This window comes from Lissotriton vulgaris, chromosome 9, assembly GCF_964263255.1.
Source record: "Lissotriton vulgaris chromosome 9, aLisVul1.2, whole genome shotgun sequence".
Classification (NCBI taxonomy): domain Eukaryota; kingdom Metazoa; phylum Chordata; class Amphibia; order Caudata; family Salamandridae; genus Lissotriton; species Lissotriton vulgaris.
Window position 1 is genome coordinate 453,925,448 of NC_141697.1, and position 17,009 is coordinate 453,942,456.

General features: G+C 47.3%; 1 protein-coding gene across 2 annotated transcripts in view; it reads left to right on the forward strand.

Annotated features, from left to right (window-relative positions):
* Positions 1-17,009, forward strand: part of LOC147690261 (inverted formin-2-like) — a 429,441-nt gene that overhangs the window by 113,440 nt on the left and 298,992 nt on the right. For both annotated transcript variants that reach the window (XM_086936660.1, XM_086936661.1), the window contains exon 3: positions 8,413-8,528. In XM_086936660.1, the coding sequence (XP_086792786.1) occupies positions 8,413-8,528 (116 nt within the window). The remainder of the gene's footprint in view (positions 1-8,412; positions 8,529-17,009) is intronic.

Sequence of the window (17,009 nt, forward strand, 5' to 3'; positions counted from 1 at the left end):
CCTATTGGTCATCTCCTCATTTCACAGAAGGTGAAAGCCTTGCCACCTTGTTGTTTGAGAGCCTTTGGGACAAAGCTACCACAATGGACCACGAGGTGAGTACCAGACAGAAAATTAGAAGATTCTTGTCACAGATGTTTCTCGCAAAAGAAAGATGAAGGTCGATGCTCAGGACATGGTTTTCGAAAGAGGAGACAGTCCTAGTCTAGCAAAAACAAAAATGCAAGCCTGACACACCGTTTGATGCTGAGCCATTGAGTCTTGACAGGTGAAGGACATATAGTGACGGGTCAATGTCCTGGAAAGTCCATTTCGAGAGACTCCCCCCCATTTCAAACATCTGCTTTGATGTCCGTCGGCTCCAGACCTCACGAGTGAAACAAGTCCACCTGAAGACCCAAGTCAAACTGAGTCTACCAATACAATGCCAAATGACAGTGAGAGTCCTTCCCTGGTATGTCTTGATTTGGAAGATTGATGTGAGATCCTCAATGACTCATTAACGCACTATATATATATATATATATATATATATATATATATATATATATATATATATATATATTTGAACACTTCACTCGGAAATGAGGCCGCTCACCACTCGCAGGTCGGTATCCAAAACCTTCATTCGAGAAACATGCAGCTTGCCAGTCCCGTATTTTTCTCCTTTGGCCTTACGCGTTTCGAAGCATTTTCGCTTCTCATCAGAGGCCGCATCACACGAATCCAATTCATTGCGGTTACATCTCCCACGTGCTTTCTTATAATTGCAATTGGCTCCAGCTGTGCCCAAATTTCAAAGTACAATGTTTGCTGGGAGATGTAGTCCTTTTTACACATGTTATGCCCTCCAATGGGTCCGAATCCTGTGTGCCAATGTAGGATCTTTTTGTAGCCCTCCAGTGTGCTCCGGGCTTGCAAGCGACATGTTCAATTCTGCTACCTGCCGTGCCATTGCAGAGGAAGCTCGTTCTCTCCCCTGCGGTCCTTTACCCTTCTAGGCAGTGCGATCCCTCCACGGCCGGAGCTGCCGTGATAAACATTTGAACACTTCACTCGGAAATGAGGCCGCTCACCACTCGCAGGTCGGTATCCAAAACCTTCATTCGAGAAACATGCAGCTTGCCAGTCCCGTATTTTTCTCCTTTGGCCTTACGCGTTTCGAAGCATTTTCGCTTCTCATCAGAGGCCGCATCACACAAATCCAATTCATTGCGGTTACATCTCCCACGTGCTTTCTTATAATTGCAATTGGCTCCAGCTGTGCCCAAATTTCAAAGTACAATGTTTGCTGGGAGATGTAGTCCTTTTTACACATGTTATGCCCTCCAATGGGTCCGAATCCTGTGTGCCAATGTAGGATCTTTTTGTAGCCCTCCAGTGTGCTCCGGGCTTGCAAGCGACATGTTCAATTCTGCTACCTGCCGTGCCATTGCAGAGGAAGCTCGTTCTCTCCCCTGCGGTCCTTTACCCTTCTAGGCAGTGCGATCCCTCCACGGCCGGAGCTGCCGTGATAAACATTTGAACACTTCACTCGGAAATGAGGCCGCTCCCCACTCGCAGGTCGGTTTCCAAAACCTTTATTCGAGAAACATGCAGCTTGCCAGTCCCGTATTTTTCTCCTTTGGCCTTACGCGTTTCGAAGCATTTTCGCTTCTCATCAGAGGCCGCATCACACGAATCCAATTCATTGCGGTTACATCTCCCACGTGCTTTCTTATAATTGCAATTGGCCCCAGCTGTGCCCAAATTTCAAAGTACAATGTTTGCTGAGAGATGTAGTCCTTTTTACACATTTTATGCCCTCCAATGGCCTCTGATGAGAAGCGAAAATGCTTCCAAACGCGTAAGGCCAAAGGAGAAAAATACGGGACTGGCAAGCTGCATGTTTCTCGAATAAAGGTTTTGGAAACCGACCTGCGAGTGGTGAGCGGCCTCATTTCCGAGTGAAGTGTTCAAATATATATAATATATATAATTTCGTATTTTTATCTAACAAAGGGTGACATGTAGTGTTGTGTGATCATGTCCAGTAGAACCCTTGTGGTCCTAGGCGGACTCCTTACAAAGGTATGTAAACAGTTGGAGGGGTATTTGGCTGTGTCTGGGTGTGGTCAATAAAGTCTGATACAGAGCATTCAGTTAACAGTTGCATGTCCAAGAATAAAGATGTGTATTATAGCGTTTCGGGTGTGGCATAGTCATTTGCCTGCTTCATAGACAGGGTGGATGATACACTTATCAAGTAATTGGGTTTACTAGCAAACTCTTGCAAATCGGGTTATGGTTATTTGCTCTGAACATTTCTGGGTGTTGATCCAATATCCGGTAGCTACCCGTGATTTTTTTAAACACTTAAAAATCTAAATATATGGAGAGGACATGCTTCTTTTTAAGACATACTACCACCCTTCCTCTGACCCTTCTCACACAGGGATTTTTGATTATTTTAGAACTTAGTAGAAGAGATTTTCTCACTGAATGTACATTTTTCAGTCGAGCAGAGTCTGCTCGAGACCTATTGTTGCCCGTATCTGGGAATGCAGACACGAGTGTGACGCGCGCTTTTCCATTCTCAGTTTTCACCGCGGGAGCGCACCTCTGAGACGCGCTTGCGCAGATGCACACACAGCCCCTGCTTTCGCTTGGCTTGCATGCAAACACTGCGCACACACACACACACACACACACACACCCAGCCCCCATCCCCTGCACACACAGGCGCGCGCACACATACACACGCTGCCGCCCCCCCACCACCCTGCACACACACATACAGACGCACACGCACACACACACACGCACGCATACAGCTGCCGCAGCCCCCAACCCCCCTGCACACACACACACACCCCTGCCCCCCTTACAACTAAGCCCTACTCACCGCATCGCCGCCACTCATGACTTCGGCAACCACCGCGGGGCTCTCCCTCAGGCATGGGAGCCCCGCCCGCGTCACCAATGCTGCTCTCTGGCACTCGGTGGATGCGGGCTTCACGCAGAAGGCGGCAGTCCCGCCCCATGACCGGCTTCACGCTGCCGAACCTCCGGTTGCTAGGTTTTGTTTTGCAAATAAATTACATGCATCCCCAGACACATGTAAATAAAAAAATAGACATTTCTAATTTGCAGCTGCTGCCTTCAAACTCTGTGGCTGAGCTTGAGAAGGGCCCGCAGCTGGGTCGTCACATGTGGCTCTTTAATAAACCGCAAGACTGTGACCGCAGCAGCTGCGCCTCCCCCTTTGGACTCATGCCTAATGAAGACGCCTGTTTTCACTCCGCTGTCATTCAGCCCACAGTGCGGCTTGTCTTTTAATAGCTCCTTAAAAACTGAGCACATTTCTATACGGGGGGGCGGCACCTCACTGCTTTCAATCACCGGCGGGCGTCGTGCTTCTGGTCGCAGGCTTTTAACCTACAGATTATTGTTTTCGGATCTTCTAGTTTAATGGATACAAACACTACAACACCCAGAATGCATTAGGAAATCCCTGAACTGTACACAGTGACAGCACCCATAATGGCACGGCGTGAGGTTGCCCCCATACAGACTGTGGCACCCCCCCCCCCAGCCTAGTGCGCGCGTCTTCCAGGGGGCGGAAGGCCTCGGGTACCGAGCTGACAGTGAGTGGCAGTCTTCTTGCATAGCGCTCACTGCGGGCTGCAGAGCCTCGAGGCGCTTGGAAGGGCGTGGGTGTGGCTGTGTCGGCTCTCATCCACACCTCTGACCACGAGTCACTGGCAGCAGTGCGTCACGCATACCTTTGGAAGGAGGTCAAGCCTGCCCTGAGCACACCTCAGGCGAGCAACGGGCGGAGACGTGGGCCCGGCTGGGCACAGGATGCCAGGTTCAGATGTCACAGAGCCTTAACCGTGCCACCCAGGTCACCGTGGGGTGTCTCTGCCAGGGGCAGTGACACAGCGAGGGTGCTACGGGCCCTAAGGTGACCAGACGCCCCGGATTGACCCGGACTGCCCCGGCACCTCACGCCTTTCTCCATTTCACATTTGGCCCGGTTTTTGGGACAAAGGGCACGTCCTTCCGCTCTCATCCCCACGGGCTACTCTGAAGTCTGAAACTAGTAATGTAGCTTGTTCTTTCGGCAGGGAAGGGGGGGTGGGCTGCATGCTCCCCAGCAGAGGGGGAGACGGGGGAGGGGGGCAGTGAGTAAGGGTGGGGGAGGAGGACCGAGCAGGGCACAGGGTGGCGCTCCTGTCATAGTTCATGTTATGCAACTGTAGTCTTTTAAATGAACACTTCAGTGTTTGAAACTTATCCACTGTGCTCTTACCCCCACCGAGGAGCTGTAATAAGGCCAGAGTTATCAAAGGAAGTGCGTTTTTTTTTGTTTTGAACGGTTTGACGTATCTTCACAAGAGGTCCAAGTCGAAGCCGCCGGTTCCCACCAGCTTCAACCACTGGCACACATTCAACACTGTCACTTCCCTTTTCGCAGATAGAGCGGAGTGCCTTGAGCAGCTGCTCAGCAGAGCGTGTTTTCTAGAGGCCGCCTCCACAGTGTACACACACTAGTTCCCCTTTTATGGGAGGTGATCTATGACCCCAGCTCCGGTTTCACCCCTACCACGAGCTCATTCCATTGCAAAGGTTCGGTGACTCAGTAGTAGGGTAATCTCATTACAGAAGCGTGTCTGCTCTTCTACAAGGACGTATAGTGCCTCACAGGCTCGATTCAGGGGAGCGTGGCCTGCTCAGCGGTCGCATCACTAAACGGACTACAGGGAGTGCATTAATTTTGCTTTTTTTATTTGATCATGTCTGTCACTACATTCAGTAGATTGGAGATGTGACCTTGCGCCTAAAGCGGTCTACTAGGCAACTACTGGGGAACCAACTTCTAGTCCTGGCATTGGATCAACATCCTATGACTCTGGGTAAATCACTTCAACTCGCTGTGTCCAAAAGACACTGAAGTGTAACATTTTTCAAGTGATCAAGTAACGCGCTATATGCTCTGCCAAATTTGGGCTGTGCAATAATAATTACATCGAAATAATAATAAAATAGCAGTCGGAGCTCCTAGCATTAACACTACCAAAAGACACTGCTTGCGGGTTACACCACTTCCAATCTGTGCCCTAGAAATATCGTAGCCGTTCATAAAAACAAAACTTACTGTGTATTAGTCACTTCCCCTTTTTTGTGATGGAATGCAAAAAAAGTTTGTAAATATCCCGAAGCCCTGAAGTTTGTCTCTTTATTTCAGATAAAGCAATCAAATAACCAATGACACTAAAATATTACATTGTAGCATCTATCTATCTATCTATCGCCCTCCCTCTATCTATCTATCGCCCTCACTCTATCGCATCACCACAGCATCACTCGGGGGCACCACAACATCACTATGCGCTACCACAGCATCACTGAACGCAACAGCATCACTCGTCGCCACCACAACATCACTCAGCGCCACCTCAGCATCAATCTGTACAACCATTCAACAACTGGTTCAAATATGTTCTCTAAATGTTTCAAGCTTTATTACAAATGTCACAAAAATGTTAATATTTCACTTCTGTTCTTGTATTTTCGTCGCAATAAAATACACTGAACATAATCTTCACAAAAGTTTAAGCTATTGCCATTATAAATTACAATAACTTTTATTTAACCCGTTAGCTGCGGCCGTTTTTTCGCAGCAGTGCGGCGGTTTTAAAGAGTGGGCGGGGCTGCGTCGGCCCTTGAACGTTCGCAGCACCAGCCAGGTAGTGCTCCGAACGTCCGACTGCAGCACTGAAGGGGTTAAGTATTCATTATTTAAAAAAATAAAAGCCATTGTTATTTGTAATATCAATACATCTAAGTCACGTAAATTTAACACATATTGCATTACAAATGCTATTGGTGTCACATTTGCGAAAGTTAAAACTATTGGCATTGTAAATGACAAAGCTATTAATTTCGCTATTTCATAACCAGCACATAAATAAAAAAATGTGTCATTTACAATACCAATAGCTCAAACGTTCCTAATGCGAGACCTATTGCATTGCAAATGCTTGTTTTTTTCTGGGGGTACTAAATCTACCTCTTCATTGAAATCTAGATGACTTTACATATCTGGTTATAATACAAGGAAGCCAGCAATCCCTGCATTAGAGCCTGTCTGTAATGTTCTTATTACGTTCTAGTATTGACGTTCCTAGTCACCTGTAATAACGAACTGACATAGCTGCTGTAATGTGATGTTTTTATTACAGTTGAGTTCACAAGTCCTAGTGTCTGCTGCCAGAGCTAGGTCGAATTGTGGTGATTTGTTTAGCTCACCAATGTTTGAATATGTTTTCCAAGTGCATTATCTATTGATATAGAAGCAAATAGATTTTTCACTTCTGATCTTGTTTAAATAGTCACTCAGTTCTGCTATGCAAGGCCCTTTTATTCTCTTAGTTCTGGGATGACTGGCTGCTTTCTATCTCCTCCTCTATCTTGGTTAGTACCGAGCCCATAAATGTACCCCAAACCACTGAGTACTCTGTCCAAGTCCTGTAGTCTGTAGACAGTTCTTTCCTAGAACACTGTCCTATTAAATTCGCTCCTGAGCGGAACCCTCCAATAATTTTCAGCAGCTGAGCCGAACCTGCCAATTTTCAGCAGCTGAGCTGAACCCGCCAATAATTTTCAGCAGCTAAACCGAACCCGCCGATAATTTTCAGCAGCTCAATAATCCTACTTCTCCAGGGTCAGACTCGGAAAAGCAAATGGGCCCGGGCACCACAATAAAAGTTGCCCTCATTATTGAACCAGGTAGCTTAAAAAGTTGCCGACATTTGCAAATCAGATACATTTTGAACTTGTAAGATAAAGCTGTATGTTTTTTTGAAGCCCTGTGAGACTGCATGCATTTGTGTATGCTGCAGAAAATGTTTGTGTTCATTTCTTGGAAATATACAGTAAGAATCAGCCTACATGGCCATGAAACAGAACCAGAAACTGTTTAAAACGCAAGCCCACGCGCTGACCTGTCAGACCAGCACCTCGGGCACTGCCAGGTTGCCTTATAGGCCAGTCCGACCCTGTACTTCTCCCACTCTCTCGACAATCCATCTATTTATTCTGCTTAAGCTTTGCACAAAAATGTTGCCTTGTTTTCTTCCATTGCTGTGTGTGCTTATGCAGTAGCCTGCATTTTCCCTTGATGCTCTTTATAACAGGAACTCACTTGCACAGGCCCACCATGCATAGTTTCTTGGTCCATAGCACTGGCCATGTAAATTTGACTGACTTTAATGGCTTACCTATTGATTCGGGGTGTGCAGATTATTAATTATAAATGCATAGTTTAAGAAAAGCTGCAATTCGTAGTTATGTTTCAGTGGTGATTTACTGCACTTCATTACTTCGCCCTCCTTTGGTGTCGTTACCCCAGCTGTACAAAAAATGATTCTACACCAATTAACCATTTCACCCACCCACTCCCAATTTCCCTCCATGGCTCTTTTAATTTATTCCAAATTCCTACTCGGTTATGTCTGCAGTACAAGCTCTAGTTGTACGCACTTGAACGATATTGGTATTAGGTACGGCCTATTGTTAAAAACACGCAGACGCCTTTATAAGACATTAAGGGCCCGATGTAGGTAAATCCCATTTACCGATTTTGAAATACCGAATCCTAAATCGGTAAATGGGATGTAGGTCCCAACATCTGGATTCGTTACCGAATCCTTAACAATTCTATAATTACCGATTCGGTAAATACCGAATCGGTAATGGCCATTCATTCCTATGGGCTTTGAAGCCCATAGGAATGATTAGGCATTACCGAATCGGTAATTAAAGAATTCACAAGGGTGCAGGGGGTGTCACTTTGACACCCTCTAGCACCCCCAAAACGGGGATGTGTGCAATGTGGCACACAGACATGCCCTAAGGGCACGTCTGTCTGTCACATGGCACATGTGTACATGCACAGATGTGCATGTACACAGGAATCTGTATTTTACCATGGATTTGTATTCCATGGTAAAATACCGATTCTGTAAGCCATGTGCTGATGGTACATTGCCTACCTACATTCCATTTTCGGTAATTTTACCGATTCGTTATCATTACCGAATCGGTAAATATTACCGAATCGGTAAATTTACCGATTCGGTAATGATAACGAATCGGTAAAATTACCGAAAATGTGCCCCTACATCTCGATAGCCCTTTACGATCGGAAACGGCCGAAAATCGGTATTTTCGGCCGATTCGGATCGGTAAAGGGCTACCTACATCGGGCCCTTTATGAGCTTTCCGTTTTTTCCAATATATAAGAAGTAAGTAAATGTCATCCCTTTTGGACATTCTCAATCTTGGTACTTCAATTAGACAATCAGTACGATGTTCTTTAATGTATAAACCGGTTTTAAACATATTTATCCTTTGTGTTTTTTGCAGCTTTGGATACATCCAATGTTATGGTGAAAAAGCAGGTGTTGGAGCTGCTGGCTGCCCTGTGCATGTATTCGTCGCATGGGCACACATTGGCTCTGGATGCCCTGGATCATTACAAGGTGGGTGCAACTCGGATCTGAACGATCTTTTACCAATAAGGGATGCACTGATGCCGTTCAATATAGTAGCTTTTTAATCAGGAAGAAACTATGGTATGTCTTTTTTCAGAAGCATAAACTGGCTGTTCAAAGCTAAACAGCTAATATAGAGTTGGAGTGGGTAGCCTGCTGTTATCATTATTATAATACTACCACACAGTTTTTCCACGTTTGTTTGTTTTTCTTGCCTTTTTCCGATGGATGGCATTTGCTTTCTGTTTGTGGTGGGTGTGGTACTACCTCAACTATCTAAATTCCTTGAAATGCGAGTAATCGGGTTTCCTCATTCTGCCTGGTAAGGGCAGCTTTGGACTCCAGAAGAGCCTCTCTGTAATAATAATAATAATAATAATAATCTTTATTTAGATATAAAACATATCTTTAAAAGAATTTACAGATTCACAGCCTGACCGAATATTAGAATAAAAACTTCTAGGAATAACAACACAAGTGTAGATATAAAGGCACGATCCATTAACAAACATTATAAAAACAGGGATTTTATCTCATAGTGTATATTAAAATCACAAAAATTGAAACAAGGCGCCAGATTGCATTGGATATAACCAAATTATGTCTAACGTTGCTGAGAATAATGCCAGTTAATACTGTTTTCGGTGAGAAAAGAACGATTGAGCACTTTAGCATGGTCTCCTTAAGTTGAAGATGTGATATGCTAGCTGGATAAATTTTATAAATTTTATGTTTAGCACTGTGTTTTCCGGGTTCAGAGCTGCCATGATGGCTTGCCTGCAGGACCGAACCCCCAGCCTATTCCATTCTAATTTTAATCCGGACCTGCGTTCTGTGTTAAGGGCTGGGCAAAGGCAACTTACATGCAACATGGTTTCCGCTGTTTCCCCACACCCTCTACAAGAGAGATCTTCCGATGTACGTCGCCATGATGGTAAGTCCTGCAAGAAACGCCAGTCACCCAGTCTGATGGCAATAAAGCCGCGTTTCAGGTATAATGGATATGTGCTGGCCAGCTAGCAGGCTGGGACCGGGTGTCTGTAGGAATTTATCGTGACCCAGGCATGGCTACGTTTCAGAAAAAGTGCTTTGTCAGTGAGACAAGAAATCATTCTCACACATTTTTTATAGCTTTTTTAAATGCTATCTGGCCTGGGTTTAGGGCCCACAAATCGCTTGCTGACATTTGGTTAATGGCATCTGTACAAAGACGTCCGTACAAACCCCCCGGATTTATCTGGCTGATTTCTTGCCAGACTAGGGATTCTAAAGTACCTGGATCAGCTTGTCTTAACTTGTGACACAGGTTAAGGTATGCCCCAGTGGCTGAGGCCTCATAGTTTATTAGCCCCATCTCCAACCTGATCTGCGTTGCAGAGGTGGTCTTTGGCAACCGGAGCACCCCTTTGTAAACTTTAGTGGTCTCTTGGTTCAGGGTTGTGTTCATTTTACCACTGAAAATCTCAACACCGTAGGATAAAGTGGGGCCAACCTTTGCTCTCATTACCTCCAAAAGGGGAGCTAAGGTTGGACCGGAAAGATCTTTTGCAAGTTTGCCTAGTGACACCATTAGGGTCACTGCTTTAACTCCGATCTCTCTACGCTGTTTTTTGTAGCTACATTTTGAGTCCAGGTGGACGCCTAGGTATTTATAGGACTGGCCAATTTCTAAACTAACATTATTGAATGACCAGCCGCCCCCTGTGTGTCGTTTCTTGCCGAATGTAACTACTTGCGTTTTCTTTAGGTTAACCTCGAGTTGGTTGCTGATCGTATAATCAAACAGTTTATCGAGGAGTCTTTGTAATCCTACCCTGGTTAAACTAAAGAGAGCCAGGTCGTCGGCATATAAAAGATTGCTTAGTCATGCCACCCACCTTCGGAGAGTGACTATTAGTGTCGTCTAGGACCGCTGACAGATCTGCTACAAATAAGTTAAAAAGGAGAGGGGCCAGCACACATCCCTGCTTCACTCCTCTAGTTGTCATTATTTTACGTGAGAGATGTGTGCCGGTCCCCAGCTTCACCCGCACCCACGTCCTAGTGTGGAGCTGAATTATTCCCTCTAGTAGTTTCTCTGGAATCCCCCACATCTTTAGTTTGGCCCATAGGGCCTCCCTGGGGACTCTATCGAATGCTGCTTTGAAGTCGACAAAGCAGCAATGAACTAATCTTGAGGTTGCAACTGCCCTGTCGACTACAGTTGTTATTGCTAGCAAGTTGGTACGGGTTCCTGAGTGTGCCACAAACCCTGTCTGGTTCATTGGCAAAAGCTTATTGTCCTTTACCCATAACCTTAGGTCCTCTAATAGAAGACCTGCATAATGTTTTGCTTCAATGTCCAGGAGGGCAATGAGTCTATAATTGCTCGGGTGTGCATGAGATCCAGATTTATAAATTGGGTGTATTATGGCTCCCCGCCATGACGCTGGGATTGTGGCTGTTCTTAATGCGTAATTGAAGAGATTGGCCAATGTTCCTGACCAGAGGGTAGTATCTGATTTAAACAAAGTTTGTGGCAGGCCGTTTGGGCCTGGCGCCCCGTCAGATCTTGCTTTTGACAATAGATTCGAGACCTTTTCATGTGTTATACTCCACGAAGGACCATGCCCTTGGCTGATCTCAATTACGGTGGTGTTTCCAATAGGGCTTGGATAATCAGGAGACTTAAAGTGATCGAGCAGGAAATTTGCCCAGTCTGATTCCGGGATATTAGCCGACCCCGTACACACTGTTCCTAAGCTGGTGCGGTTAATAAGCGCCCAGAATTTCCTCGAGTTTTTTTGCTTACTTTCCCACACCAGTTTACTCCAGAATTGGTTTTCATGTGCCCATTTGTCCTTTTTAATCGCTCGCATGAGTGATTTTTGTGAGGTTTGATAATTGGATATGCAATCACTGTTTCCTGGGAATTTGGCCAGTGCCCGCAGGGCCTTATTTCTCGCTTTCTTTAGTGACTTCGTTGTCTGAGATAATGTAAATTGATGCGTCGAGGTTGCCCCTTGGGCTTGATGCCTTGCAGGGAACAGATGAATCAGGTGGGAGCATAACATGGACCATTGTTCAGTTGGACTGGCCTCATGCTCCTGGCCCAGTCTTATTATGTCCGAACTTGCCTGAAGAATATTCGAACTGATTTCTTCAGTCCACTTTAGGCGCTTTAAGTTTTCTGTGTAAGTTCCCTGAAGTGTCGATGGTGCCTTTTTGTGATACTCTGGGTTTATGTTGAAGACTGTGACCTGGGGCCTGTGATCACTTTCAATTCTTGGGTGTATTCTAAAGTCCATGATACAATTTAACAGGAGTGCGGTGCAGATTGTGTAATCCAGATGCGATTGCTTTGAGCCGTTTGTCCATGTCCACTTTGGTGGAGTGTCCCCGGCTGTTCTGCCGTTGATAACAAGATAACCTGCACTATAAAATTGGCTCACGCATAGGTCGCCTAGATAAGTTTGGGTTTGTATGAGCGGTTTAGTTTGCTTTGTGGCCTTGATGATTTGGATTAGAGGGGGGCCATCATTATCTGCTACGTTCCCCTGAAATAGGTAGGTGTTAAAGTCCCCAGTAACTATGCAGTCTGAATTGGGTTGGTCCGTGGCTAAATCGTTCATAATCTCAGTTAGACGAGCCAGATGGACCTTTTTTGTGCGTGTACTGGGGTTAATGTACACATTTAAGAGAAAGAGGGGACGGTGTTTCCGCCAGGGATCGATCTTGACCCCTAGGATCCAGTCTTCCTTAAGGGGCCATCGTGTTATTCGGGCTTTTATAGAGTTTGATACATAAGTTGCCAGCCCGCCTTTCGAGTGGCCAAAGCGACTGTCCCTGGTTGCTGGATTCCATGTCTCAGTGAACCCGAGCACTGGGCACCCCTGTAAAGCCCAGGTTTCCTGTAGTGCTATTACTGAGTGATTCCCCAAGAAAGATTGCGTGTCTGGGTCCCCAATTTTTTGGTGTAAGCCGCTTATGTTCCAGGAGCATAGTAGGGTAATTTGTTCTGATGGTGAGTTGGATGCTGCTCCTGACTGTGGTGGCTGCGCTGGAATTTTTGTGCCGATTGGCATGATCATAGGATTAGCTGGTCATTCGTGGCTTTTAGTTGATAAAATTGCTGGGAGCCAGTCCCATCTTTGGCCAATGTCTTTGGTGGCTACATCTCTAAATTGGATGTTGCAGTCTTCTTCTGGCCGTAAGGCATTTTTTAGAATTGAGTAGGTTTTTTCTTGACCGTTCTGCCTTGTTGTCCTAGTTTTTTTAGGTGATGGTAGTTGGTTGAGGAGTGTGATTGGGTAGCCCGGCAAAGAGTATGGGTAGACTCGAATACCCCATCCCCTTAAGGTTGCTTTGTTGTTCAAAAACGTGGATGCCTACTTTGCCTCCTTGAATGTCACCAGAGTTACCTCCGATGGTTGTGTTCCTCTTGGTGGGAGGAACTCGATAGCCTCGATTTCATCCGATACTAAGCCCATGAATCCAGGGATCCCCTCTATCAGTTTTAGTATGTTTGCTCTGTTGAGGATGTCATGGCGGCCCTTTGATTTATATTCTGGGGCTAGTATGATGCAAGAGTATGATGTAGCATTGGCAGTCTCAGTTTGATGGTGGCACATTATGTTTTTATTAGGTCTCGATCCTTCATTTTGCTTGTTCTCCTGTACTATTGAGTTGGTCTTGGTTTTTGGCGACCAGCGATGATTTGTGGGATAATCTGTCTGGTCTCTGAATGTGAAACGTTTTAGTCAGATTCTGACCCGTAAGTGCAACGTCACCCTGAACAGGGGGTGTGACGTACCCTGTTTTTGGAGACACTTGGGTTTCTTTGATTCTTGATATCCCTTTTTCGAATTTTGTCGAGTCCTTGTTTATTGAAGCCGGGCCAGACTCTTTTTTGGCTACTTGCATTGAAGGATCACTTATTTCCTGGGGACTCCCCATTATGGGTTGGATGTTAGTAACAGGTAGGTCCTCTTTTGTCTTGGGCGCAGCAAGGTTTCCTGGCAAAGGTGGTGCATCTGTCGCACTCGGTGCTTGTTTGCTTGATGCCGTTGAAAAAAGCGGGTAGTATCCCGGGTTGGCAGCAGTTCTTGGTGCCTTGGCCTTATTTCTTTGTTTACGTTGGCGCTTGCGTTCTCTTTTGCTTAGCTGGGGTTCAAACCCGGACTGATCGTCCTGGGTGGTGAGTGTCAAACACTGGGGACTGGCCAGTGGGCCCTTCGGAGAGTTAACCGAACTGGTGGTACCTCTATTTGGCGACCCCGTCTTTCCCTGCTCAGCTTCTGCCTGGCCAGGTTGTGTGTGACCTGGGGTTGGTTGGTCCCTTGCCTGGTTTAAGCGAGAGTCTGTGCCCTCGGTTGGCTTAGTGCCTTCTTTGGCAACTGGCTGGGAAGTGGCATAATCCTGGGTCCAATATGATGACTTTTGAGTTGGAGCTCCCGGTGTGGTGCCTGTGCTGCTGCCCCTCAACTTCCTTACCTCCTGTAGAACACTGGCCAGGAAGTCAGGGAGCGATGATAGAGAATCGATTATTGGGGAGCAGCAGCATACCGACTGAATTAGTTTTGTCGACGCTTGGGCACCCATAATTAGATTGTTCAGTTGGTCTAATTTATTATCTATCCCTGCCGTGAATACGGCTAGCGTGTTTAGGAGATCAACCTGTACGTCCAGTTTGTCCGAATGGTAGTGTAGGGCGTTGACTGTTTGTTGAAATGTCTGCAAAAGTTGGGGCCAAACGCTGGAAATTGTTTGAACATCATGATTGGAGTTTAAGACGGTAGGAGAGTCATTTGCAGGGTTTTGGGTATCTTTAAAAAGATAGGACAGATCTGCTAGGAGCTGGTCATTTGGATCGATTTTAGTAGGGGTCTTTTGAGACGGGGGCATAGTTAGTTCGTATGGAGCAAATGAATGCAGAACCGTGGGCGATAGGCAATGGCTTGGCTCCGTCAATTGAGCGGTAGGGATACTAATTAGGTGAGGGATTTGAGCAGTACTATTGCTCAGTGCGGTGCTTTGGGCGTGGATTTGAGCACATATTATCTTCCGGTGTGGGTCCGGCAAATCTTCTGTTGCGGTGGGAGAGTCTTCTTCTCCTTGGGAGGTTACCAAAGTACATTGTTTCTGGGTTTTTGTTGTGGAACCAGTCTGTGTTTTCAATGGGCTCGTCGGAGAGGTTTGCGACAGGAGACCACCCTGGGTGTCTGACGGCAGATGGGCCGGTTGCTGGCCCAAAGCCTCACCCGAGAATATATTCTGTTGGCTGTTGAAGTTACATGGTTCTGGGTTGGCACCACCCCGGCTTCCATGACTTCCAAGACTGGGCAGTGGTTTGATTGGAGTGGCGCCAAAGGTGAATACCTCCCTGACTTGAGCTGACTTGATGTGTTCGCCTTCCCAAGGGTGGGCGTTCGGGTTTTGTTGAAGAGGGGAAGTTAATTTCCACTCCCAGAGTGGATTCCTGCTCCTGGTTGCCTCCTGGGGCTGAGACTGTTGAGGAATTTTGGGTGTAGTTAAAAAATAATTTAAAAGATCAGACTGCTTTCCTTCGTGTGATTTGATCTTGGTCGTGGCCTTTTGGGAAGAGCTGCGGCACCCTTCAGGTGGAATTCCGTCTGCTGGTTGGGTTTCACTGGCTGGATGGGGGGCCATCGCCGATATCGGTTGCCTGGTCCTTTTTCGTTTTGGGACCGATACCGCCTTCCTTACTTTCCCAGACCTCATCTTTGTTGTGGCTTTTTGTTGCAGCTCTAGTCTTCACGCCGGGGCAACAGTAAGGCTGCAGGTAAATTCCTCAAACTGTAGACCGAGTGATAAGAAGGACTCTAACTGCTCACCCCCAGCTCTCTCCACTCAGGGAAACAAGACGTGACTCCCTGCTGTACTGGGGGCTCTAGTGACTCTGGCTGGTCTGGCGGTACTTGCTGCTCGCTTGCTGCACAGTCTCATGCAGGTCACGGGAGGAAAATTTCTTCTCCCTCCCTGGGCTCACTGACTCCTCGCTGGATGAGCACCAAATGACCCTGTGTGCTCTCACTGTTATTCGCAGTTATATATATATATATATATATATATATATATATATATATATATATTCTTGCTCTACAGACTCGATACCTTGCAACCCCTACTGCACTCGAAGCTTTGCACCCCCCTGCCGCTTCGGGGGGTCGAGTCCTCCACTTGGTCCACTCCGCCCTCCGTGCAGGAACCCAGGTGAGCAGACTCGCAGACTCGCAGCTGCTCACTGTCCCATCCGCACGGGAGAGAAAGGCAAGGGGCTGAAAGGTTCCTTGTGGATCGTGGCTCCTGTCCTTAAGTTGGTCAAGCCCCCATGGGGCCGCGACGAGATGGAACTTTTGCCGAGGCTAGGGTGACGACAAGAGAGACGGCTCCTGTGGGGACCCGCTGTTCGTGGAAGAAAGCACTCAGCCGCTCCTGCTGAGAGCTCCCGCTGCATCAGGGGTCTCCCGTCCCCCGTCCCCCGTCCCCAGTTACTCAACGTGCCTGGAGCTCACTTGTGCCAGCACAGTTTTGCCTCTCAGTTTCCGGCCTCGCAGCTCGCCCAGCCGCAGAATCGGGACCTGGCTTCTCTGGCGGCGGTGGGCGGGCGTGGTGGGGGGGGCCGGCGGCATTGTTCTCACAGTGCTTTGGTCAGCGCTCACGCCCGATCGCACCCGTAGCCTCCTCTCCTCTCTCTGCTCCGCTCGCACGGCGTCTGGTTTGCTGGCACCTGTTCACCTATTCCCCAGGGTGCAGATTGCAGCTCCTCCTCCGCTGACTGTCTGGCAGGATGCGGGCAACCAATTCTACTGGAAAGTTTTGACAGGTGACAGGTGTTTTGCCAGGGGGCCCGACTCACAGGACGATCCTCGGGCTAGCTCGCTGCGACTCCCGTCTCTGTCGGGCCGTTTCCGCCATTTACGCTATTTTTTAGCCCTCAAGAAGCCCTCCAGAAGCTCCCACAGCTGCTCCTGGGCAACTCGCTACTCGCCAAGGCTCCCGCCTCTCTCGGGCCGTTCCTGCCGTTTCGGCCGTTTTCGGCCGGCGTTTCTGCGAGGAGCTCAGCCTGCGCTCGTGCCTGGAAGCCGCCGCCGGTGCTCACCGTTGCTGTCAGGGGTCTCTGTGAAGCGGTGGTCGGCGGTCGGCGGGCGGCTCTGATGGACGGCAGACACGGACTGTGAGGCTCTGTGATGGTGTCAGTCTACTGCACATGCGCCTCTCTGTAGTTAAAGAAAAAATAACTCCTCATTCGGGAAACCAATGTGTTCACCTAACGTGAACTAAGCCTAATATGATATGGCTGTCATAGTGGACATACCTTCCGGTAATAATGTCCTAGAAACAGCGGAGTATGTGGTTATTGCATTTCCATCGGAATCACTGAGCGGAAAAACTGGTACAGAAAGTTCTGGTGCCTATTTAGCACGGAGCACAATCTTTAAGTAAAGACGTTGATAACGGAAGTGTTAC